The sequence below is a fragment of the Microtus oregoni genome, unplaced genomic scaffold (genome assembly GCF_018167655.1).
Source record: "Microtus oregoni isolate MIOR12 unplaced genomic scaffold, Mior012 000013F_ref0000133, whole genome shotgun sequence".
In the NCBI taxonomy this organism is placed as follows: Eukaryota; Metazoa; Chordata; class Mammalia; order Rodentia; family Cricetidae; genus Microtus; species Microtus oregoni.
Window position 1 is genome coordinate 507539 of NW_024543072.1, and position 27202 is coordinate 534740.

Genomic DNA, 27202 nt, shown 5'->3' on the forward strand with positions numbered 1-27202 from the left:
AAGGTGTGGTCTCTCCCATCACTGATCCATCAGTGTCTGGACTCCAGCCCACCTGCAAAATAATCTGATGAACTGTGAGAACCATATGAGAACTGTTCCTGGCAGGCTAGCTCCTCCCCTAACTAGTACTAACCTCATCTTCCTCTTAGCACAAGCTTCATGGAAAAAATTTAATTCTTTGGGGGAAAATTTTGCCAGTAATCTGAGCGCTGAAAGGAGGAACATGCATGCCTCCTTAGAAAGACTTTGTTCCTGCCATGATGACTAGACTTTTTAATCTACCCAGTGTGTGTCACCACACCCTATAATGGCAGATTAAAAGTTTGTCAGGCTAGGGATGTGGTTCAATGAAAGAGTGCTTGTCTAGTATGCGTGAGCTCATAAAATATTGCAAGGGTTTTAGCAGAGTTGTTTATTGAAGCAGTTCTCAAAAATGCAGTGTTTGGATCTAATTTACTTTTTCTCCATAAAGTATTTTAATAAAGGCTCTTACGAAAGTTTCAGAAAATGTGACTAGAGTCAGGAACACGAGCCAAAGGAGGCTGTGACAAAGAAGGGAGAGAGTCTCCTGGAAAGTGATGGCTCTGGTGTATGCTTGCACTTGTGTGGGGCAACCCAAAGGCAGTGGAAGGATGTCAGCTGCAGTTAGCATGTTCATGATCTTCCCAGCCACAGATTCCCCACCCTTGCTGCTGTGAATAGCGCAGCAATGGACACGGATGTGCAGGTGTCTCCGTGGTGGGAAGCAGCTCTGCAAGTATGTATGCCCACATGGATCTTGTGGCCGTTTGAGTTTTAGGTTTTTCAGAAACCTCCATCCTGATTCCCAAGGCTGTGCTAGTCCCCACTCCCCCACAGTGAACCAGACTCACTCCTTTCCAGTGTCCTTGCAGCTTTTGGTGGCATCCATTTTCTTGAGAATGGTCATTCTGACTGAGACAAAATGCAATCTCAAAGTCATCTTATTTTGCATTTCCCTAATGGCTAAGAAATAGACTCATACCTTTGAGTCCTGGCGAAAAACATAGATTTGGGTTAAAAGTATGTAAGCCTATATTCAGAAGACAACCAAAAGAAATTTAAGATCTTGAGCTTGTGACCCAAACAGGAAGCAGTCATCACTCACTCAGCTTATCAGAACTATAATGTAGAAGAAAGAAATATGAAACATTTCTATATTTTAATTATTTATATCATTGTATCTTGCATTTATATTTTAAATAATTTGTAAGACCCTTAAAGCTTATGAGCTTTTATATCTCCAGACCTTTATATATCTTAGAACATTTTTCTCATGCTGCCTAGGTGACAAAGCTATAGCTTGCCTAGCCATCGATACTGTCAGAGATCTCAGAAGAATAAATAAATCATATTTAAGTACAGACCAAACAGTTCCTGAATCTATAAAAACAATGACAGGGATCAGTCCATACACTCATACCCAGGTCTCCATAGCTTTGGAGGCAGAAGTGTCAGAACAGCAGGCTTTGCCAGGCTCATAAGGTGATTGGCTCCTGAGGAAGAGGGACGTGGAAAAGACTGACCTTATTTTGTCTAGACAAAAGTTGTGCAATCAATTCTCCACTGTCCACAGTTTGGGTTGGGTCCAGGCAGCAGGTTGTAGCACTGGGGCATCTCACCCAGTGGTCAGCATCATCATTATCCAGGTGGAGACATCGTGGGGTCCCTTAATCTTCCTTGGAGACCTTGGGTCACTGCTAGGATTTGGGAGTCTCTGTCTGATATAAACTTTTTTTTATTGTCATTTTAGATGTCATATTCCACAGATCTCTGAAGTATTTTAGGGCTGCCTAGATATGTCTGATTAGACAAATTTTGTTATTAATTACTTATTTTAAGCTTGATTTTAAAAACCTTACAGGGAACTAAGTAAGGCTTATCCGTTCAATTAATTATATCAGTAGCTTGAGGAAATCTGACCATTAACTTGTGTTTTCTAATTGTCTACAATAAGTTAGTAGCTTTCTGAAGACTAGAACTTTATGTTCCATGTTTGTCAGGTTTTAGTTTTAAAAATCCTTTTAGTATTAAAATATGACTCAGGTTTTAAAAATTTAGTATTTGCAGGTATGAGAAACCATAGCAAACATATTTTATATCCTCTAGCGTTCTAAAAGCTTTTTATATACCTTTTATGACTTTTATATATCTTTTACAATGTTTCGGTCTGGATCTCTCTGTAGACAAGCTCCTCTTTTTTTTCTTCTCTTTACTGTTTCAGTCTCCTGCCTTGTCTTGCTTTCCAGAAAGCAACATAAAAACCTCCATCACACACTTGGCTTTCCTCTCATTTTTCAGACAACCTGCAAATTTTTATCAAAGTCTTTTTTATGACTTTGTTTTTAGCAGTCAAGAACATTGTATAGATATAACATTTAAAACAAAGGCAGAAATATATATATATCTTAATTATTAATAATTTGTACCCATTTTTTTTAAAAACGGTGATAAGTATTTGTAACCCATTGGATCTAAATGACTAAAACCCATATATTTTTCCCCTGTGGAAACAAAAGCATAATTTACCCCCAAACATAATATATATTTGACTTTTACTTTAAATCAATGCTTTTCAAAGTATACAGGTTGGTGTCATTTAACATTTCTTATAAGCAGTACCAAGATAGAAAAGGGCTAAGATGGGAAACTGCTGGTCAGCAGAAGAGACCTTCAACTCCCTGCCTCCTGTGCATGGGTCCCTTCCCCTGCACAACGTGGTGGAGACCTTCCAGATACAGAGACAAGGCCTACAGAGGGGGGCGTGGAGAAAATGCTCACGTCCCAGGTGGCTCCCGGATTGTGTGGTCCAGCTGCGCCCCAGGTTTGTGCTATATAAAATCTCTCTGGACGCGTGGGCCTCTCACCGTGCTCTCTCTCCCCCTTCCCCACATTCAAGCTCTGGCCGGGTAGTGTGTGGAGAAAATTATTTGTCCCATAGTCAGTTAGAAACAGATGTACAGATAAATACAGGCATCGCAAAAGACCAACAAAGCTTTAAAAACAGTGAGAGCTTGGTAAGAGCGACCCTTTGGCTCTCAACCATGCCAAAAACAGTCTGGACTCGTGGCTCTCCTTTGATCAAACAAACTGCGGAGGATTCCACAACCCTCCCCAAACAGATATGGAGGGGGATTCCGTCTCCTTCATGGTGTTCAGAACATCCTCTGGAACCCTGTGACCCGGCCTACTAGCACGTCTGCCAGCTGTCCCCAGACACCGACTTTTAATGGGTCACTTCACAGATTCAGATTCAGCGTGCCACAGAAAACAGAAAACACTATGGCCGGCAAAACCCTCCAGATTCTGGGGGTCCGTGGAATCTTGGGGATCCCAGACAAGTTCCCAAGTGTTATGCCCAAGTTTCTGGCCCCCAAATGAATTCATGGAGCTGAATTTCCGATGCAAATTACTTGAAGGTTTTTAATAATATTCAAACTTAAGTTTGGACCAACACCTTTCCAGTACCCCAGCATGGTGGGTGCAGAAAGTGTGACAGGGAACCCTGGAAGGGTAGAACTTTTAAAGGGGAAATGCTGTCTTAAACAGGGGAGTTCATGACCTGTCGTCTTGGAATTGGGTGAGGAGTACATAGGATAAGGTAGTTGGTTTCTGAAACCATTGGTTAGTTTTTGGGCATGAAAACCTAACAAAGAGCCATGCATTGCTGACAAGGTATCTTCAAGGACAGGATGCCTCCCAAGAACATCTGGACCTCATTAAATTTTATGGCTCTGCTCCCTATCTTTTTAATTGACCATTTTTAGGGTATCTGTTTAAATTTCTGCTATGACATCACATTTCTGGAGCTGAGACACCCCCCCCCCCCCCAGCCCATTATATGACCTAAGATGAAGCCCCTTCTTTAAAATGGAGTTTGCAAAGTCAGGTCCTCACACTAGCTTACAAAAAATGCACACTCTGTCCTTGTAGACTGAGGTTTCTGCCCTCCCCGGTTCCTGCAGTCGTCAAGTCCCAAAGAAATCACACAGAGGTCTACATTAATTATAAAACTGATTGGCCCGTTAGCTCAGGCTTCTTATTAACTCTTATATTGGCCTATAATTCTTGTCTATGTTAGCTGCGTGGCTTGGTACCTTTTTTTGGCGAGGCAGTCACATCTTGCTTCCTCTGTGGCTTGGTCATGACTGCAGAATGAACTTCCCTCTTCCCAGAATTCTCGTTGCTCCACCTCTACTTCCTGCCTGGCTACTGGCTAATCAGCGTTTTATTAAAATAATACAAGTGACAGGATGAAAGACCATTGTCCTATAGCACATCCCCATCACTTCCTAGAGTTCAGAGAAGTGGTACTTTTCTCAAGATTATGTGGTTTTAGTGTTGGGCAAAAAAATCAAGTTTCCTCTGTCTCCCCACTCCCCTTGACTCCTACCACTTAGGTGATTAGAGATAAATTTTCCTTGTAGTTTAGGTCTTCACTATGTCAACGATCTTGGCTTCCTTAGATGTAGCTGTCTGTTACTTCATCCCCCATCCCGTTATTAGACCTCTTCAGCCTGTTGCTGCTCTGAAGAAAAGTAACTGTGAACAACTTTACATTCTGGAGCTAACGATCCACAAAGGCTGGAACATTTACATCTCTAAAAGATTATTGGAGATGGTTGTGTTTGAACGACGACCTGATTCCCTTGGTGGGTGATGCTGGTGATTGGATCTAGCTGAGATGTCTCCAACCAGTGTCCCTTTAACTCAACCGTAGTCTTTGATTCCCTCTTTGTGGTTGCTATCCCTCACAAGCCTGCACTTCCCTGGAGTTGGCATCTGCTTTTATTGTTGAGGGAGACTCAGTTCATAGGGAAGTGGTTGTAACCAGGAAACCCTAGAGGAGACTGATAAAGTCATATCACAGGCACACACTGACATGGTGGTCAGGATACTAAGAGGAAGAGAAACAAAACTCAACCAAGAAGAAAGAACACTCAGAGAAGATGCAGGATCTGAGAAAGTCTAGAATTGGAACCCTTTAGGTTTACAGCACTTACTACCTTCCGCAATCTGGGGCAATAAATAATTTTGCTCCTGGAAGCTGGAAGCAGCAAGCTGAACTTTTCTAGTCTTTAATGACAGCACTTCTAGAGAGAATTTACGTCAACTTTTTTTTTATTTTTTTAAATTTATTTATTTATTTATTAAGGATTTCTGCCTCGTCCCCACAACCGCTTCCCATTTCCCTCCCCCTCCCCCGATCAAGATCCAAGAGCAATCAGGGTTCCCTGACCTGTGGGAAGCCCAAGGACTGCCCACCTCTATCCAGGTCTCGTAAGGTGAGCATCCAAACTGCCTAGGCTCCCACAAAGCCAGTACGTGCAGTAGGATCAAAAACCCACTGCAATTGTTCTTGAATTCTCAGTATTCCTCATTGTCCGCTATGTTCAGCTAGTCCGGATTTATCCCATGCTTTTTCAGACCTAGGCCAGCTGGCCTTGGTGAGATCCCAATAGAACATCCCCATTGTCTTAGTGTGTGGGTGCACCCCTCGTGGTCCTGAGTTCCTTGCTCGTGCTCCGTCTCCTTCTGCTCCTGATTTGGACCTTGAGATTTCTGTCTGGTGCTCCCATGTGGGTCTCTGTCTCTGTCTCCTTTCATCGCCTGATGAAGGTTAATATTCATGAGGATGCCTATGTGTTTGTCTTTGGATTCACCTTCTTATTTAGCTTCTCTAGGAACATGAATTATAAGCTCAATGTCCTTTATTTATGGCTAGAAACCAAATATGAGTGAGTACATCCCATGTTCGTCTTTTTGGGTCTGGCTTACCTCACTCAGGATAGTGTTTTCTATTTTCATCCATTTGTATGCAAAATTCAAGAAGTCCTTGTTTTTTACTGCTGAGTAATACTCTAATATGTATATATTCCATACTTTCTTCATCCATTTTTCCATTGAAGGGCATCTAGGTTGTTTCCAGGTTCTGGCTATTACAAACAATGCTGCCATGAACATAGTTGAGCATATACTTACGTCAACTTTTAAATGAACCTTTGCTTGTGTATTTTGCATTAATCTTTACAGCATCATAAATACTGTTAAAAAAGAAGGCAAAGCAAAGGCTATGGCAGAAGCTGCCAAGGAATTCCCTTCAATGAGTTATTATGAGAGAGCCTCAAGGCCATGATCAGCCCCGAGGTGCGAGGGAGAGCATCAAGCAGAAACAGTGTAATATATGGAGTTACAAACATGGTAGGTCTTTAAAGGGGAAAAGCAAGTTTCCTTTTAAAGCTCAGAGCAGACATTCAGTAATAGTGTAATAAGAGAGAGACCGGGACAGGGCAGGGTGGGAAGCATCACGAGAGGGATGGTGGGGTAGGCCAGGGAATCATCTTCAGAGAGCAGCAGCCTTTGATCACCTCTGGACCAGATCCCCATGGGGAGTCTCAGAGCCATCCCCCGAACAAAGGAAAGGCTGACTTTTGTAAACTTTCGAAGGTGGCGGGAAATTTTGTATGACATGGTGTAGTTCACCATAGTGCCTGCGACAAAATGTGGAGGAGGCTCGGTTGAAAGCTGAGAGAGCTGTGAAGAGGCACAGCCCGAGTCAGGCTTTGTTTGGGGCCTAACGGTGCAGGCTGTGCTTCAACACTAAAGAAAATCTCCATTTCACAGAGCTTGGAAACAATGGCAAATATATTCAGGACTGTATGTCTGTGAGAGGACCAGGCTTTGGTCTGGCCTGTCTCTGAAACCTGTGATCTCTGGCTGTCATTCTTGTTGGTTTTAATCTTTTGAGATAGGATCCTTCTATGTAGCCCAGAGTGGTAGCCTTGGATCATTTTTTTCATCAATTTTTAAAAATTGATTTTATTGAGCTATGTTTTTCTCTGCTCCCCTCCCTTCCTCTCCCCAAGCCTTGGATCATTATGTCAATCCAAGTTTCCATTGAGATCACCATCCTCCTGCTTCAGTCTCCTGATCGTTGAGATTGCAGGTGAATGCTGGCACGCCTGGCCATCTTGTTCTTTACCAATGGACTTCCATGATTTTTCTGCCACTTTGACCTTCCTGTCATGCGGCCCTTTTGAGGACTTTCCCTCTTTGGTTGGCCTACTCCAGTTTTCAGGTGTGTATCACTGTGTTTGTAACCATTTCCTTTTAGACATGTCTCCTCTGTAGTCCTTTCCCAGGTGTGATGGGAAAAGAAACTCCAAGTTTTGTTTCAGTGTAGCGTTCCTGGACATTCCCTGGATGGCTTTGTGAGGGTCTCACTTAATAAGTTATCCAGAGAATTTTGTCTTCTTCCAGATTGGTGAGATGGTTGGGCCTGAGAAAATTCAAAAGAGTAACATGTGCGGCGTGCCACGCTTTCCGGACATCTTCACATCTGGGTACTCAGAGAAAACCACACACATCATGTAAACAAATGAGGCTCCTCTCGGCTGGCACCACTGTGTCATCCAGCCATTCTCAAGCCTGAGCGACACTAAACGGCTGTCCTGGTTAGGGTCACATCAACTGGACACAAGTTAGAGTTGCCTGAAAAGGGGGAATGGCGATAGAGAAAATGCCGCGGTAACATCCAGCTGTAAGGCATTTTCTTAATTGGGGATTGATAGGAGAGGGCCCAGACTGTTATGGGTGGTGCCATCCTGTGGCTGGTGGTTCTGCGTTCTCTACGAAAGTAGGCTGAACACTCCACGGGCAGCAAGTCAGTAAACAGCACGTCTCCACAGCCTCTGCATCCGTTCTTGCCTCCAAGTTCTTGCCCTGACTTCCTTAATAAACCCTTTCTTCTCCAACTCGCTTTTTGGCCATGGTGCTTCATTGCAGCAATAGAAACCCTAAGACAAAGGCTTAGTGCGAAAGTTAATGCACACAGGCCCAAAGGCAGTTCCTGGAGAAATCGGAAAGCTGCTTGAATGCTGCAGTAAGACCGGAACCTTTAATAACGAGCACACCCGGCTTTGTATTCTGACTCTGCCCCATAGGATCTACACACGCTAGTGGAGAATAATAATACTTTCTTGTTGCATTAAATCAGTGCGTCCTTTATAGTTGGTTAGCATTCCTGTGTTTACACAATAATTATCAATTTTGTTTCTTGCTATGTTAACTACATTCTGTTTTTGTGTTTTAGTTTCTAATGATATTTAAACTGATGTCATCCCATTGCTCTTTCCCACAGGTTAAAAGTCAGATAAAAGCTGGCAGGGAGGTAAGATAGGCCCAGTAGTAAAGTCATATGGTAGATAGGGTGGAACTGTTGAAGGTTTCTGAAGACCGCAGAATGTAAGATGGTTTTATGTCATTTCCTTGAGTATTACAGCTTGCTTCCTGAAAGGGAATTTGGGAAAGAGGCCCCAGAAGAGGGCCCTAAAATTGATCCCAGAACATCTCATCATCTGAGGACAAGGAGGTAAGAAAAACAAAAACAGCATCCACTCATGATACCTTCATATTCTTTTTATTTTCTATTAACCTTGAATACAAGTGGTTCTTCATCAGTGACAGTTTTGCCCACCTTATTCAAAGCCTTGGGACCCTTTTCTTTCACAGCTGAGCAATATCACTGCTGCTTGCTGGGCAGCAACAGGGTGTGCTGCTAAACACCCCACAATGCCCAGGGCAAGCCCTCAGGAGAGTTATGTGACAACTAATGTGGGGTGACCCATCCCTAGCCCCCCACTTCCTACACCCCTGCAATCCTAGTATCCTGGAGGCTGAGGCAGCAGGAGCTTAAGCTTGAGGCTACCTTGGGCAGCATAGCCAGTTCCAGGCCATCCTGGGTTACATAACAACCTGCTTATTTTTTTTTTTTTCTGCTAAAAGTATGGGTGCCGCAGAAGCTGAGAAACTTTGAGTGGGTAGAAATGATGATCTTTATTTTACAGCCCAGGAGCCAGGAGCTCTCAGGAGCTCCCTGATACTCAGACTCGGTTTCACAGTTGGAAACCTGTGATCTTTCACTAAAGCCACAGTGGTGAGACCAGTGATGGGGAAAACGGACCAAGGTTAAGAACCAGGGCACAAACTGGTGCTCACGAACAGTGGGGTGCACAGAGGGAGATGTGGGGGATGAATGCTCTCCTATTGCTCGTCTCATATCTGTTCTTGCTTTTCGTCTACAGAAGTTCCAGAAGATTCTTGTCTACCATACTTTTCTTGAGGAACAGAGAGACTGAGGCAAATGATGTCTGAGCTGAGTTTGGGTGGCCATCTCCCGTCTGAGTCCCAGGTCAGCTGTGGCTCCAGCAGAACAAGCAGGGAGCTGGGTCTCAGTTTCTCACTGTTTTGTGACTTGAGCTGAACCAAGTTCGCTCCGTCAGTCCTGACTCTTCTAGTAAAGAAGAAAGGAAAGAGGGTGGAAGGGGAGGAGCCAATGATTAAACAGACCGTTTCTTTCTACTTCCTCATTTGGACTCCAGAATTTGTTCTCTGGCTACAGTCTGCCAGGGCTGGAGAGAAGCCTGTGCCTGCAGCTGACTCGCTCCAGGAACGATGCGAATCCCATCATTCTTACCTCTCCCCCCGGAGAGCAACTGGGCTGCCTGTATACTCTCCCAGACTTTGTGCCAAGTGCTACTGTGGGCAGCTGTGCTAAGTAAGTCAGAACCTCCAGAAGGGAAGCAGGGGCAAGGACACCTGGGCTGGGGTTGGACTTGTGTAGGGATGGACATAGCACAGAAAGCATGTCAGTAGGTAGCAGGATAAGAACTAGGCTGCAACAGCCTGGCTGGGCTTTGAAAATCAAAGCTGGCAGGAGTTTTTGTTGTTGCTTGTTTTCCTGTCATTTGGTACCCAGGTCCCTGTTGCACTAACCGTTTCTCATTAGAACCTACTATCACTTGGTACTCTGGTCCCCGATGCACTACCACCCTCCCCACCAGAACCTTCTTTAAGGGAAATCTAGTGCCCTAGCCTTGAGTGATAAATTTATCAATCAGCCAGTTTCCATTTGAATTTGGGATTCATGCCGGACCAAATCTAGGCAAGATGTCTAGTGCTGCTCCCAACAAGAGTTGGGAGGGGGTACTAAGATGCATCTGAGGGGGTGGCAATGGATGGATGTTCTCTGTGCCTATGAAGCCACTCTATCCACCAGAAGGACCCCTCCTCCCTTTATATATAAGGGCAGGCATGAGAAGGTCTGGGCTGTCCTGGGATTTTAGGTTCAGATCATCACAAATCTGGGCAAGTTGGAGTTGTCAATTATGGGGCCAGAGAAATATCTCCTGCCTCCTTCACTGCATAGGCCATGGGGCTTGGGCTTGGCTCTGCCTAGTAAGAAAGTCAGGGTTGGGGGCCTTAGACTGAGACAGAGGAAGATTCCTGGTCCTACTCTCACCTGTGGGCCAGAGGGCAGAAAGCGATGGGGCTGGTTGATTAGAAGAGTCTGGGTGAAGAACAGTAAGGAGTCCTGTTGAGGGGCCGTTTTCTAAGCTCTGTTCTGGGGTTTCTACCCACACCTCTGAGAGGAGAGCATACAGTTGCCCCACCCCCTGCCCCATGCTATGTTACATGCTATGACTCATAGTGAAATCTGGTCAGTCCTGAGGGACCTCAGCTGTCAGTGCTGGGTGGGACTTGGCTTCCAGGGAGAGCGGTATGGAAGAGAGACCACTTGCCCACAAGTAGGTATATTAGAGTGACACCAGATAGCTCGGCTTTCACATGGGAAGGCTCAGTCCTAGAGATGCATATGCCTTTCTATTTGTGCTGTGCAGCCATCAATCACCTGCTGAAGACTCATAAGAACGGCATGGTGAAGGCTCCCAAGAATGGCATTTTCTTCTATTTTCTTTTGCTAAATTTCTTTTTTCCATTGTTTTCTGGCTCTCCACAATTAGGATTTTATCCCTTGATTCAATACTATAACACCCTTTGATTGTGTCTTGCTTGCTCCCGCCTTTGACCCTGTGTAGCTCTGGAATCTTCCAGGACAGCTACGGAAAGGCTTAGTGCTTTCTAAGTGTCTTCAGGGCTGGCCCTTTGACTCCAGATAAAGCTCCAGTACCTGCTCGCCATGCTCCCCTTTTATCCACAAGGGATCTTTCTCCGCCAGCAGTGTGGACACTACGCTTGCCTTTTACTACCTGTGCTTCAGTTGATTCTTCTAAGTTCTTTGTGCCAGAGACTAGATTTGGAGACGTGTCAGAGAACAGAACAGGCAGTTTTTCTGACCTAAAGTACAAGGTATTCGTCTTCCTTCTATTGACTGCACTGGATAAGAGCATAGTTTTCATGTATGTTGAATATAGAATGAACATACAAATGATGGTTTCTCCCTTCCACATATCTGGTTTTTTCTCCTTTTCATTCACTGTACTAGCCTCCTTGCTAATCTCACACACTCAGATTTTCAGTCATTACTTCTATGTCACTTATTTGTCCTTCTTTCCTCTGTAGACTTTAATTTCCCTGCCTGTTGATGAGACATCTATAAGCAGATTTGTCAGCTTAGAAACAAAACTATATTCAAAATCTAACAGCATCATCTCCTTACAAATTTTCTTATCTTTCTAATATTTCTAATTGCTTGAGCAATGCCACCTTTCCCCTGCTCATGCACATTTATCAACTTCATGCTTTATTAAATGCTAATTTTTCTCAGTTTTGCCTCTTAAGTTTTTCTCACATGTGGGGCTTCTTTACTTCCTATTGTCAATGCAGATGAAGAAGCAAAGTCATGGGGGGAATATTGATGCTTTTGATAGAGTCAGAAGGGTAAATAAGGGGATCCATTCATGGTATTTGGGAAGTAGAAGCAGGAAGGACTGGAGTTTAAGACCAACATGGGCTACCTGACAAGTGTGAAGCCAGCTTGGGCTCCAACAACAACAGCAATAAGAAGATAAAGGGATTTGCAATGAGGTGAGGTAATGATGAAACACAGACTCTAAGCTAGAGGTGTGTGTGGGGGTGGACTTAGAGGTAGATAGTGGTGAGGTAAAAGTTGTGGTCGGGCGACTATAGAGGCTGTACTTGGGCAAATAGGAAGAAAAAGGAGGAGGTTTATTGGTGTGACTGAAGCCTGGAACATTTGATTTTGTGGTTTTGAAGTTGGTGTGGCTGGGAGTGATAATCACAAGGCCTTGAGGTATAACATGGGCCTGTGTGGTTAATCTATATGAGAGCAGGGTCTCTACAGATGAGAAAGACAAGGGATGAAGAAGCCAGACGTTGCACAGCCATTAACATGCATTCTAGATCACCGTCTTCTTGCTAATCTCTTGCACTTCCTCTGTCCCAATTAGTCTGACACAGCACTTTCAGCCCCAATGTGAACTTCTCATTGTTTACCGAACTAAACATCAAACTTCGAAAGTTTGTTCATGATTATTTAAAAGGTTCTCACATGGCGCCTTTGGCACTGCACAGATGCTCTATCTGGAGTATCACTCAATCCTTACAACAGTTTATGGCATGGGTATTGCCATAAATTTATAGATTTCCATTAATAAGCAAGAAGATCGAAGTAGAGAGAAGTAAAGTTACCTCTGCAAGGCCATTGTGCATTGCTTTAGCACTTTTTAATTACTTTTCTCATTACTTTGACAAAACACCAGGCAAAAGCAACTTAAGGAAGGGCTTATTTTGGTATAGATTGTGGTGGGAAGGTGACAGGAGCCTGGGCTGGCCACCTCACACCCGCAGTCAGGAAGCAGTCAGGAGAGAGATGAGCGTTAGTACACAGCTAGCTTCTTCCTCTTTTTATTCAGGCTGGGACCACAACCTATTGGACCTACTAAACTACACCTATATTCAGGGTGGGTTTTAGCACTTATATTAAACCTTTCCAGAAATACCCTTTTTGACACAATTAAAGATGTCTCCATGGTGATTCTAAATCTAGTCAAGTTGACCATGAAGACTAACCACCACCATGATAGTCATGGCATGATTCCGTATGCTCTGACTCGCTGCCACTCACTTCATTCGGCAACAACGGTACTCCAGAATGTGGCATCTACCTCTATCTTCAGCTTTGACTCTCATTACTGAGGGTGTACTAAACAGACCAAAGCAGCAACCAGTCTGCAACTTCCTGAGCATGTTGACAAATATCTCAACATCTTTCTTAGGGAATATTCCCTTTCTGTCTGTCACAATTACAGACTACTTGGAGCTTCGTGTCGAACACTACTCTCCCACATTCCCGCCTAGGCAAAATCTTGCCAAAGTCAAAGACCTATACTCTCTTCCTCCTCTGAATCTTCATAACATTTGTCTATGTTCTTCTAAAGGCATTGAGAGCATCTCTTTTATAAGATGCGGTGGGTAGCACTAGGGAAGCAGAACTGGGTAGATAGATCTCTGTGAGTACAAGAACAGACTAGTCTACATAGCACATTCTAGGTCAATCAGGGTTACATAATGAGATTGTGTCAAAACCAAAAAGCCTTTTAAGTATTAGGTTGCACACATGCTTGTTCTTATCATCAGACTGTTGGCTTCAGTGGGGATCCGGTGTTGTTCTCTTGTGACACTACAACTCCCAGTGTTCCCCTGGGGACACATTTCCCAGAAGCTTTTGCATTCCCTGTTAAAAAGCGGGGGCCGCCACGAGCCCCCCCCCTCTCTTCTTCTCTCTTCTCCTTTCTCCCCCCCTTCCTTCCGCCTCCCCTAGTGTGTCTGCACGTTTTCCCCTACCTGTTTGTTATCCCTCCCCCCATTAAAGTGTACCACGTGGGACCGCCGCGTGTCTGTGTCTTTTCCCTGCGTAATCGTCTTTACCCCCATAGGACAAACAGGAATTAAGAACAACATCCGGGACTTATATCTTTTCCTTTAGGGGCACTCAGGATGAATGGCAGGGCAGGAGATAGTCAGCACACTTTCCGGGATTACAAAAAGACGGATTGGTTGTGTGTACATACTGAGATGCAGTGGCACGGGGATCAGAATCCCGTCTTCTGGGCTGCCAGAGCATCACTCCCCTTGCAACATCTCCTCCTCGGCACTCATTTTCACACTTTTATCCCTGAAAGGATTCAGACTTGGGAGACTCGTGATGTTTTCAACACAAGTACAAGAGAAAGCTCCCACCATGGACGGGTGCATAGATCTACCCACACACAGTACACACTTTGGGGTCTAGTTATCTCAGGACCTATTTTGCTATTATACCCAACAGCCATGCATAGAGCTCCATCCTCCCATTCAGCATTCCCATTCCATGCTCGGCTTCTACTTGGGAAGCCATTTCTGTCTCCATGGGTCATTCCATCTGCCCCCAAAGGAAGCTACAAATCTAGTGTTCTTTTCTTTTAGTTTAATTTTTGTGAATGAGTATTTTGCTACATGTATGTCTGTGCACCACACCTGTGCCTGATGCCCAGGGAGACCAGAAGAGGATGCCAGAGCCCCTGGAACTGGAGTTGGATGGTTGTGAGCCACCATATGGGTGCTAGGAATCAAACCCAGGTCCTCTGGGAAGGCAGCCTGTGTTCTTAAATGCTGAGCCATCTCTCCGCCCCATGGTGTCCTTCTGTTATTTCTTCCTCCTATCAAATTTGCCTATCAGCAAAAACTGGAAGACCAAATGTTAAGCAATAGGGATGTGAGATAAAATACAGGAAAGTCAAATTGTAGGATAGGGCACAGGTGTTAAAAATGACAACATAGAACAGACTCAGCTACTAGATCTTGTATTGCTTAGTGAAAGACCAGGCCAGAGAACACTTTTCTGGTATGGTCTCATTTGCTGTTCATCTGTATGCAAACATTACACACACACACACACACACACACACACACACACACACACTATACAACTTACGTATAGGACACGTGTGCTAAGGTGATAGTAGTTTGTCATGCGTATTTTCTCTTTCCCCTAAGGATTATGGACTACCTGTGTGATCTGTAGACCTTCCCCACAAAAGAAAAACCCTGTTCTCAGGATGGACCTTGGCAAAGTCTACTGAAATACAAATCACATGTAAACTTTGACAGTCAAAGTGTTTAGCCTAATGAAACTGTCACAGCACAGATGTTACTGGGGACAGAACTCAAATATTTCTGAAAGTGTATTCCATTTAGGCAATTCCAGGGGAAGGTATTGACGTGAAGGTTGGGCTATGGGGATGAAGGGGCCTTTGGGTCTGGGTAGGCATGTCTCAGTGTGGAAGCCCAGACCCTGGTTGATGTTTGCTTTCTTTCTTACAGATCTTGTTGCTGGGACACATGGTGAGTCCTCTTTTCATACCTTATCACTGTCCTATGTGTCACCTCCCTCTTCCCCCAAAGATCTGCCCGGAAGTGCTCAGAATGTGCCAGCAACCAAGCTCAGGACCCGGTCAGGACCAGGAAAAGGCCATTGTTCCCAGAAAACTTCCTGCCCTTCTCCTCCTTCCCTCTGTCTGGGGAGGCGAGTGGTCAGAAAGCATGGCTCTCTAGTATAGCAATTCTTCTGGTTCTGTTATAGTGAGAAGTGACCAATTATCTCAAACATTGAGAGGTCTGTCCTTGTCCTCAACCGCCTTCTACTCTCTAAGTCAAATCGAGAGTCTGAAAAGTTGATCTCAAAGAAGCAGAGAGTAAATGACCAGAGCTTGGGAAGGGTGGAGGAGAGGGTAAGGATGGAGACAAGATGGTTAATAGGTACAGAGGTAGAGTTAAATATGAGGAGCAAGTTCTAATGTGCTATAAAGAAGGCTGTCTTAGTTAGGGTTCCTGTGGCTGTGAAGAGACACCGTAACCACGGCAACTCTTATAAAGGAAAATATTTAATTGGAGCTGGCTTACAGTTCAGATTATCATCATGGTGGGAAACATGGTGGCAAGCAGGCAGACACGGTGCCTGAGAGGTAGCAGAGAGTTCTACATCTGAATTAGCAGGCAGCAGGAAGAAAGAAAGATAGTGGGCCTGGCTTGAGCATCTGAAACCTCAAAGCCCACCCCCAGTGACACACTTCCTCTAATAAGGCAACACCTATTCCAACAAGGCCACACCTCCTAATAGTGCCATTCCTATGCATGGAGGCTATTTTCACTCAAAGCACTACAAAGAGTAATTATGGTTGACAATTAATTGTAAATTTCACAGTAGCTAAAATAGAGGATTTGAACATTTAATGTGTGAGGGGACAGATATCCAAATAACTCCGTCCATTACACATTGTGTGCGTGTACTGAAGCACCATACATTAATAAATAGTTATATGTATAAAAGACTTTTTAAAATCAAACAAAATTGTACACAAAAACAGTTGTGCATGTCTTTAATCTTAGTGTTCTGTAGGTAGACATAGGTAGATCTCTGAGTACTAGACCATTCTGATCTACAGAGCAAGTTCCAGGACAGCCAGGGCTACACAGAGAAACCCTGTTGCAAAAACAAAGCAAAAAAAAAAAAAAAGAAAGAAAGAAAGAAAAGAAAAGAAAGCTGCCAAACCCTCTCTTTCTCTCTGAATAAGATTCAAGCACATAGGGCTGGAGAGATGGCTCAGTGATTAAGAGCATTGCCTGCTCTTCCAGAGGTTCTGAGTTCAATTCCCGGCAACCACATGGTGGCTCACAACCATCTGTAATGAGGTCTGGTGCCCTCTTCTGGCCTGCAGACATACACACAGACAGAATATTGTATGCATAATAAATAAATAAATATTTTAAAAAAAAGATTCAAGCACATAGAAAACTACTGTCTGTCTAGACTGTCCCATGTGTTGATAAGTCCTCTACTTTGCATGGGTGTGAGGGCATGTCTTATTATACAGGGAAGACCCTCTGGGGGAAGGGCAGCACAGGACTTGGGTTGGAGAGTTCAGGGAGGGAGCAGGATATGCCAGCCTTATCCTATCCTACATTAGGTAGGGATTGAGGGATGCCAGGAAACCCTGGCGGGCAGGCACGCTTTAATGTGTTAAATAGGCACCCACGTTGTCTGGTTTGGAAGTTGACAGCCCTCTCCAGCCTTCTCCCTTGCTCCACCCTGCTGAGAGTCAATTACATTCCTTGTCATTTCTCTGGGCTTGTGGGATGGAATGAGTAGAAGAATTTCGAGGAAGAAGTTTTCTGTACTGGATTCCACCCTTGATGCACTCCCTAGGAATACGGGTGCTTTTTCAGAGGAGACTCGGGGCCTGCTTAGGCTCTTGGGGCTCCCTTGCCTCATGTTGCATTCTCTCTCTGAAATTCAGCGGATCTCCCGAAGGCCATGGTGAAACTTGAGCCCCCATGGATCCAGGTGCTCAAGGAAGACAGTGTGACATTGAAGTGTGAAGGGACCCACAACCCTGGGAACTATTCGACCCAGTGGCTCCACAATGGGAGCTCCCTCCGGAGCCAGGTCCGGCCCAACTACACGTTTAAAGCCACAGTCAATGACAGTGGAGAATACCAGTGCAGACTGGAGGAGAACATCCTCAGCGACCCTGTACAACTGGAAGTGATTGCCGGTTAGTAGACGGGCCCAGGAAGGAGCTGGGATACCAGGAAGTTGGGGGTGGGATGAAGTGGCGTGGGCTGGGTCTGCTTATTACAAGGTTTGCAGGAAAAGGGGTCGCCTGGTTTCTGGGAAGCATCACTAAGAGTTGCTTGGAGGACTTTTGTCTACTCATTTCCCTGTTTACCCTCCCTTGTGCTTGGTCCGCTGCAGGCAGGCACGTGGAGGGCTTACGAATTCCTGAGAAATTCCTCAGCATGTGTGAATAGCTGGGTTTTTGTTTTTGTTTTTTTTTAAATGTGGTAGTCCTGATTGAGCAACAGAGGTTCATGGACAAAGACAGACAGCTGAATAATACAGAAAAAGGAAGTCCCTATTTCATAGAAATCCTGCTGTTACAGGACACTCAGAAAAATGCCATTAGCCCACAACTGAACCCAGGCTGTGGAAAGAGTCGTCTATACAAATACGGTTATTTATTTAACTTTGAGTTCAGCTTTCTCCTCTGCTTAGCCGAGAAGGCTAATGTCTCCTCCCTGAGGTTCTGGAGAGCACGGGTATTTTCCTGATCTCTTTCCTTCACAGTCCTGGGTGTCCTCGTCTTTCTTTTTCTTCCACCAGCTTGTGGACACATGAGGTGAAAAGCCATGTCTCATCCATTTCCATATTTGCAGTATCCAGAACAGGGCAGGGCTTATTAATTCTTTTCTGGGCAGATCAACGATTTTATAAGACTCCTGGCAAAAAGTAGATTTTCTCCACAGAAAGGCCACCGCGAGACTGCATTGTCGGCTACTGTCGCTGTCGCTCTTGGTGCCTTCCTCTCACCAGGATGTGCACAGCAAGCTAACGACTTTCCTCTGGCCATGCTGAACCGTAGGTCCACACCTGTTTCTATTTATCAAGGAAACCAACATTTTTGGGGTGGGGAGCTTCAGAAGTTTCCAAAGGGAAGGCTCTGTCGTATTCTCTTCACACCCATGAGGCTGGATTCCTTCCTCTTTCCTGTATCTCCATCTCTTGTATTCTTCCTGACAGGACAAGGCCATAGCTGCCTTCTCTGAAAGGAGGAAGGAGACTATTGGACACCAAGAATTAGTGTAGCTGCAAAATCTGACAATGCCCATTTCACAGATGAGGAAATTGAGGCCCAGAAGAATTCAATTACTTGCCCAAGACTAAAGAGCTTGTGAATGAGTGGAGCTAGTATCAGAGATCAAGATTGTCTGATGTCAAACTAAAGCTCTCTCGCCCTTAGCAGATCATATCCTTCCAGGAAGGGTAACCTCTGTCTCAGGATTGAGCCCAGGCCCTCTGAGTCCGATGGTCTTTCTGTGTTGCTCAGACTGGGTCTCAGAGCTGAGCCCAGGCCCTCTGTGTCTGATGGTCTTTCTGTGTCGCTCAGACTGGCTGCTGCTCCAGACCCCTCAACTGGTGTTTGAGGAAGGGGAAACCATCATCTTGAGGTGCCATAGCTGGAGGAGCAAACCCCTGAACAAGATCACATTATACCAGAATGGAAAATCCATAAAATATCGTCAATCCAATGGCAACTTCTCCATCTCCAAAGCAAATCACAGCCACAGCGGTGATTACCACTGCACAGGATACCTAGGAAAGGGACAATACAAGTCGAGGTCTGTGACCATCACTGTCCAAGGTACGGGGCCTCTGTCAGGACGTTGGAAAGGGAGAGGAGGAGACGGACAAAGGCTAAAGTCCCACATGGAGCTCTAGGAATGTCACAGCAGCAAAACTGGGCTGGGAGCAAAGAGGAAAGCTGTGAAGGCCCTGCCAGGTGAGGGCAAGTGGGTGGTGGGTGGCAGGACTGCGGGGTAGCAGAGAAACAGTGCCCTGTCATCAGTGCATGGGTTCTCTGCATCCCTAGACATCCCTAAGAGCTGAAGTGTAACTTTTTGTATCTTATTTAATAGTCATTCATTCTCGAAGGCCCGACATGTTCTAGGCAGTGGTGGTGCTGCCATCTGTGGGAGGCTTCAGATCCCCCCTCCCCACTGCGTCTGGGCTGTCCCCTCTGCTCCTACATCTTCGCCAGTGTGCCCTCATTAGTTTGGTGGAAGCACTCGGTTATTGGGGAGGCACAACTCTGTGCACAGAAACCTATGCAGATGAGGTTTCAGGGTGATGTGTTACACCTCTGAGGTGACCCGGACAACTCTAGGTGACAGACGTTGGGCATAGCGTTGGAGGAAGGGTGAATACACAGAGAGAACTTACTACCTTCACCCCCTCTGTCTTTTCCAGTGCCCAGATCCAGCAGCAGCTCTGTACCAGTCTTGACAATTGTAGCCGCTGTCACTGGGATTGCTGTAGCAACCCTTGTTATTATCCTGGTATCCTTGATCTACATCAAGCAAAAACAGGCTCCAGGTGAGTGGCTCTCTCTGAACCCTCTTATCAGTTCCCACTTAGCTGGGGCTAGCTAGGGCTTAGAGACTTATTTGCTTTTGATATAGTGCCGTCATGTTCATTCATCTACTTACAAATTCATCTGTTAAACCAGACTTGAACAAGCTTGGTGATTTACCACCACCTTGTGCTGGACAATGGAGGTGTTTGGTTCCCTTTCTGCCCTCAGCTAGTTCTCAGCATTGTGAAGCAGACAGAGGTACAAGGGGATGCTTACAAGAAGGGGTTAGAGCGATGAGATGATAGCACTGTGATTAGGCACTGGAGGTTGCAGCACATTCTGTGACCCCAGGATGGTAAGATAGAAAAGAGGAGAGGCTGAAGCCACACCTAGTGAGATGGCTCGGTCAGTACAGGTGCTTGCAATACAAGCCCTGTGATCTTAGTTCAGTCAGTTATGGTACCCAAGTTAAGATGGGAAGAGAGAAACTGATCCCAAAAAGGTGTCCTCTGACCATCATGGATATGTTAGAGTGTATACCACATATAACAAGAAATAAAGGTTTGTTTTTCTTTTAAAGACTCTGAAGCCAGCCTGGGCTGAAGGATGAGTCTGAAGTCAGCCTGTGCTACACAGCAAGATCCTGTGTAAAATATTACAAAGGGAAGATTTCATAACCCCATGTGTTTATCAGCTTTCTGTCACTGTAACAATGTCCTTCAGATAATCCCCCATGAAGAGAAATAATTCCTGGGCACAATGGTAAATACATGTCAGCATTCAGGAGCCCAAGGATGATCACAAGTTCAAAATCCTATCTCAAAATATCTAAGCAAATCAGTCAATAAACAAAAAGGTTTATTTTTAACACACTTTTGTAGGACTCAGTCCGTATTGGCCCAATTGCTTTGGGCCTATGACAAGCTAGCAAGGAAGTGCACGGTGGGGCAAAGCTGCTCGCCTTATGGCCAGTAAGCAAAGTGACCAAGAAAGAGATGGGAGATGCCACAGTCTGCAAGAGCATGTCCCTGATGACCTAAAGACTTCTCTCTCTATACATGATTTCAAAGTTTCCGCTTCCTCCCAGTTGTTCCACCTGGTGACCAAGCATTTAACACATGAGATTTTAATGTGTTTAAAGCACATTAAACACAGTTTAACGAACTGTGGCAGGCAGCCTGGCTGGGGCAGTTGGAGAAGGCTTCCTTGAGGAGCCCGGATAGTGTGGCGATTGAAATACACACAGTAGGACCAGATTGCTGTGGTTCAAATCTCAGCTCACAGCTCAGCAAATATTCAATGTTGAGTACATTACTCAACCTCTGTGCTCAGTTTACTAGTCTGAAAAATGAAGAACACTGTGGGACCCACCTTACAAGAGTGTTAATGACAGTGATTGAATCTGAACCCTTTGTACAGGTGCCTAACAGACAGTAAAGAGCATGTAAGTGTGAGCTGTTAACCACAGTGGAGAAGGGTGAAGTCTGGGGGTAGCCATTAGCTAGGCGAAGTGGAAGAGCATTCTAGGACCTGTGGAAATGGGGAATGTTGTGGTCGATGGAAGTCACTGAGAAAGAGAAAATGCTGCCACTGACTAATATCTAATACCTTGTAACACGCTTTGCAGTTGGAATTCAGAGGAATTCAGTTCCAGGTGATAAGTAAATATTGAGAGATGCAGAGAGAAAGATTACACTTTTTTTTTTTTCTAGGAAAGGTCTCACTTTGTAGTCCTAGCCGCTCTGGAACTCACTATGTAGACCAGGCTGGCCTCAAACTCACAGAGATCCTCTTGCCTCTGTCTCTCGAATGCTGGAATTAAAGGCGTACACCCAGTCAAAAGATTGCACTTTAAAAACCAGGGTTACTATACCCAGCCACAAGACTAAGCTTTTAAAATGGCCAGGAAAACCTGAGAAAGATGCAGTGGAGTGGTTTTTGTGATGTCCCTTGGTGTTCTCTTGGGTTAGTCACCATAAACTGGAGAGGTTCCTGGGCAGGGGAACTGGGAAGCTGGGAGGAGTGTGGGTGACCACCAGAGGGAAAGGTCTATGTTGCTTTTAACTCAGTTCTGACCCTGCTCCTTGATCCAGGACTCATCCCATAATCCTACTAACTTCCTACGTGCCCCTCTTAGCTCTCCCAGGAAACCCTGATCACAGGGAAATGGGAGATACCCTTCCCAAGGAACTAGGTGAGTACAGCGTGCCCTCTGAGGGTTCAGTGCCGGGCAGCCCAGGGCCTCCATGTGGACTGGAGCCAGCAAGCAACAGCTATTGTGAGTTTCAGTGGGAGTACAGGAGAGGGAGGAGCAGTGGGAGCACGGCTGGGACTCAAATCTCTTGGTCAGCTCTGAGTCTAGCTCTTGGCCCTAAGGAGGCTCTCACTAGAGATGAGAAAAGGAACTTTGGTTCTGGGGAGAGAAAGACAGTGGACTCTGACTAAACTTCTAGACCAACAAGGAGTCTGGAGACATTTCCAGAGCAGGACTTCAGAGGCATTTGGATCTTTCCGGGGAGATGTGGCAGACCTGGTAAAGGATAGGCTTAACGGCTGTATGATGGCAGCCAATGAGATTAAAAAGAGAGACCCCTTAGAGGAAGGGAAGAGGTCTGAGGTAACCCTGGAGAATTTTTCAAGTGTGTTTCCCTGTGGAGGAGTAAGGGGAGGCTTGGTACAGCTCAACTTTTAGTAGCATATTGAGAGGAGATTTGAGTTGAGGAAATTCTGGGAGATTAGCAGCAGTACCCGTAGGTTACGCTCTGCAGGCACACCTTGGCTCTAATGCCCACTCATTATGGTTTATTAAACACTGGCCTAACCCTTCCGCCATCATACAACTGAATCTGAAGTAGATCACTCCCCATGAAGAAGCAGGTGGGTGGGTGAGCGGTTTAGATGACCCCGGAACCCTCATAGGTCTGAGAAGAGAAAGCCAGTGTGACCTTTCAGCACTGGAACAGGGGGAAGCATGCAGAAGGAGCAGGAGTATTTCAGGCGATTTTTGACTGTAGTGAAAGACAAAGCACACAGGCAAGTGAAGTTTTCTCTAGGGGCTTCCATGACAGCAGCAATAGGCAGGAGAAAGACTTTCTTGGAGAGTCCACTTCAGGGGACTGGCGCATGACTCAGAGCAGAACCAACGGATATGAGAGCTTGAGCAAAAGAGCCTTCCTTAGCTTCGCTTTGGCAGGGTCTGTGTCCTTCAGCCCCGTGTGCGGATCCACATCTAGGATCAAACTAGGTCTAAAAAAAAAAATGCTAAGCATGACTGGGTTCACAGCCGCCCCCCCCCCCCCCCCCCCCCCCCCCCCCCCCCCCCCCCCCCCCCCCCGGCCTGGCTGTAAACACTTTTCCTACCGCGTTTATGCAGCCTGGTACTGGAGCTGGTGGTTTCCCCTAAAGGCATCGTTAGCTGCTGCACTTGCTAAGAAGTGTATTAAAAGGGGGAATTCTGAACGTGTTGTGGGGGCAGAATTTGGAGCATGGCAAACAGGGTTCTTTGTGTCCAGGGGCTGGGGGAAGAGACTGGAGGCATTGTCTCGGCCTTTTCCCCCACTTCCCAAAATGGTGATTCACGGACACTGGCGCTGCATTCCATACTGGCAAAGGGAACTTAGGGCAAAAGCCTAAGAGAATGTGGTGTTTGGGATATTTTTCAGAGAAATACTGTGTTTTTCTATCTTTCTCTTTCCCATCTTCCCTCTCTCCCTGCCCCCCTTTCTCTCTTCTTTCCTTTATTTCTCCTCCTCTATTTTTTTCATTCTTTTTAATGTTAGAGTACTTGTTCTTCAACACTTCCACAAGAATGAACTACACTTGTCCGGTAGAGAAAAAGCCATTCCTTTCTAATCTGGACTGGATTTCACTCTGATCTGATTATTTCCCCACTCTCCAACCTCCCAGAGCCCCAAAGCTTCTGGTTTGCAGCTGGGAACGTTCAGCAATTGTCTGAAAAGAAGGTGGCGCGTGTTTGTTTCCCTTTGCCAGCATGGCCAATGGGGAAGGCTGGACTCCATGATGGTCCAGGGAAGGAGGCTATACTGCCACACTGCATAGCCTGAAGGCCTGGGTTGGCGTTGGCAAGCCTTGTCTTGGCTCTGCTTTGAGCTTTGGTTTTGCAGCCTCAATAGCAACTCATCAGGACCCCCTTTCCAGCAGTGCTCTGGCTGATCACTTGTTTTTGCCCACAGACAATATGCCTGATCTCGGAGAAGTCGCCAAAACTGAGGTGAGTGAGCCCAGGCGGGTCCTTCCCTTCTCCCAGCTCCTCTGCTTTCCCCAAGACCTCTCTACAGCTCTCAGGACTCATTTTTGCTTTCTCTAGGTTGAGAATACAATCACCTATTCACTTCTCAAGCATCCTGAAGTTCCGGATGAAGATGCAGAACCTGATTACCAGAAACACATTTAATCTCCCTTGTCTTGACTTGGGATTGGAAAAAGCAAACCTTCCGGAAAGGCCAGGATCTAGTATCTCCTGGTCAGTAGGATTCTGGAGATATTAAGGAGGCTATGCACAGTCACCTGTGTGAGTCCTGAAACCAACAGACACCATGGTACTGGTCCCCAGTGGTTGATTGTACTAATAACTTCTACGACTTACCGCTTCCCAACTTAAGACTCTTCTGTTCTGCCATAGATTCACATGGTCAATAAAATTAGTCAAATTACTGTCATTAACAGACTGCTACAATATGGGAACTGCTTATACTACAAGCTACATGAGAACACTTACATTAAGATACATGATCTCAGCAATGATATAACTGGGTTGTACCAACATATCAAAAGTCATGCTTCAGGATGATTTAATTATAAGGGATTTTAATCTTCTTCCTTATTTTCCTATAAAGATCATATGCACTTTTATACTAAAATACTGTAAAAATAACATTTTATTTACTTTTTCAAGGTTGAGGTGATTGGAATGTAGACTGAGATCTCTGGGGTTTGTGGTCTTCTGTGAGAATAATCGTGGGGAGAGGGATTAGCGTCTCCTGAGGAGCTGTAAGCATCTCAGCATAAGGGCACTCATGACAAACCAAAGTAATGATTATACCCAAGTCTAGTTTGGTGCACCAATTAGTTTATTTGGCTTACTTATGGGAACATTGGTGAGGGGTTCCTTAGAGGGGTGTGGGTGGTTCCTTGCAGGGGTGTGGGTGACCTTAAAACAGCGGTCTTAGCACAGATGACAACTTCTTCACAGTTGCACAGATGGTGCCCTGCCCCTTCAGTTGGTTGATCTTCCTCAAACTGTCATCCTCCTGCTGCCTTCAGAGCTCCACAAAGACAAGCAGGCGTTCACCACCCACCACCCACGTGCCTGGCCTGGTAGCAATGGATGGGAGGGAACAGGAGCAGAGGCTCAGCGTTTCTCTCTTCCGGTGACTGTGACAAGCAGAGTAATCACTCTGTTTTGTAACACAAGTCCTCCGGAAGTTAAACCTCAAATGAATGCCAGTGGGCACTGGAGGATGACCTTGAACTCCTGATCCTCCTGCTTCTACCTCCTAACTGCTGGGATTATAGGATGTGCCACCACCCAGAGCTGGAATATGTATTTTAAAAATTGGATCACGTTGTATGTTTTTGTATGTTCACAAGATCACTCAGGTAGAAATTTAAGCATGCTGTAACCACATAAGTCACAGCACAGAGGTAGAAAAGAAAAAAGCAGAAGTTCTCTGTTGTCCTCATTCCCCTTAAATTTGTTCTTGTTCTATCTCTCTCCAATCACGAGTAACCACTGTTGCAGGTTTTATGCACATTTGGATTTTTTGTATGTATATTTAACATATTAGAGTTTTAGAAAGCCTATGTATGGGACTGCACTTTACACATGATTATGTTGTTGAATTATTTTGTTCAACAAGAAGAATGGTTGGGGCTTGCTTGGATGTTAGCCTGGCTCCAGGCTCACTGAAAGACCCTGTCTCAAAGGACTAAGCAGAGAGAGAAAGAGAGAGAATAGAATGTCCGATGGTTTCCTTGGACCTCTGCACACCGCACATAGTCACATTCCCATGTGTGTGCACCCAACAGACACACATAATAATAATAACAACCCTTTCTTGGACAGTGGTGAACATCTTTAATCCCAGCACTCTGGAAGCAGAGACAGGTGGATCTCTGTGAGTTTGACACCAGCCTGGTTCATAAAGAGACTTCCAGGACAGCCAGGGCTACACAGAGAAACTGAAACTCTCTCCATAATTTCTGCTTTGAAATCCCTGATAACAAAGACACCTTACGTGGATCTCAGTGGTTCAGTCCAAACACATGAAACAAATAAGGTCATTTGACACCAGGGAGAATGCATCAAGAAGCTCTTGTATTCCTAATTTGCACCTTTTAGTAAAGCCTTGCATGCCCCATGAATCTAATGAGTTCTTTTTCACATCCTCTTCAGCAAGGCCTCTCCTAACTACTGCTATTACTTTGGTTTTACTTTCTCCGTGGTACAGTGGGGGTAACTAGGTATCTTCTTGTTTATATATTCTCATGTACACTAAAATGTAAGCTTAATACAGTCCTGTTTTCATTATTCACTAATGCACTCCAGAGACTAAGACAATGAAACAGATGGTTGCATCAATTCATAAATAAATCTTTCTTCTCATAATTTCTGGGTTATTTGATATTCTTTTTTTTAACTTTTTTATTTATAAAGTTTATTTTTTTTCTAACTGTTTTTTTTATTGAGAAAAGAAGAAAAAAAAACATAAACAAAAAACAAGTTTCCACCTCCTCCCAGCCTCCCATTTCCCTTCCCCTCCTCCCACCCTTCTCCTCCTCCTCCCACCCTTCTCCCCCTCCCCCCACTCCTCTCCCCCTCCCTCTCCAGTCCACAGAGCAGTCCGGGTTCCCTGCCCTGTGGTAAGTCCTAGGTCCTCCCCACTCCGTCCATATCTAGGAAGGTGAACATCCAAACTGGCTAGGCTCCCACAAAGCCATCACATTACGTAGGATCAAACCCCCCGTGCCATTGTCCTTTGCGTCTCATCAGCCCTCATTGTTCGCCATGTTCAGAGGGTCCAGTTTTATCCCATGCTTTTTCGGTCACAGTCCAGCTGGTCCTGGTGAGCTCTCAATAGATCAGCTCCACTGTCTCAGTGGGTGGGTGCATCCCTCATGGTCCCGACTTCTTTGCTCATGTTCTCCCTCCTTCTGCTCCTCATTGGGACTTTGGAAGCTCAGTCCAGTGCTCCAGTGTGGGTCTCTTGATATTCTTAAATGCTGGTTAATTGCTCTACCATTGAGCTACTGCCCCGGGTGTTATTTGGTGTTCTTAATACTGTATAATACTTAATAATTCCCCTTGGAATCATGTATTGGAAACATACCCACCAATGCAACAGGTTGGGAGGTGGTATCTGATCGGAGGTGATTAGCCTGTGTGAAGTCCTTATAAAGAGGTGAATCTGGTGCCATTTCGGCTCTGTCCTTCTTCCCTTCCTTTCCCACTC

General features: G+C 45.3%; 1 protein-coding gene across 1 annotated transcript; it reads left to right on the forward strand.

The window, feature by feature from the left end:
• Nucleotides 1–9437: 9437 nt before the first annotated feature.
• Nucleotides 9438–24659, forward strand: LOC121455099 (low affinity immunoglobulin gamma Fc region receptor II-like). Its single transcript, XM_041662648.1, has 7 exons — nucleotides 9438–9574; nucleotides 15142–15162; nucleotides 17115–17372; nucleotides 18765–19019; nucleotides 19625–19750; nucleotides 23924–23961; nucleotides 24058–24659. The coding sequence occupies exons 1-7, from the start codon at nucleotides 9472–9474 to the stop codon at nucleotides 24142–24144; spliced, it is 888 nt and encodes a 295-aa protein (XP_041518582.1). The 5' UTR covers nucleotides 9438–9471; the 3' UTR covers nucleotides 24145–24659.
• The last annotated feature ends 2543 nt before the right edge of the window (nucleotides 24660–27202 follow it).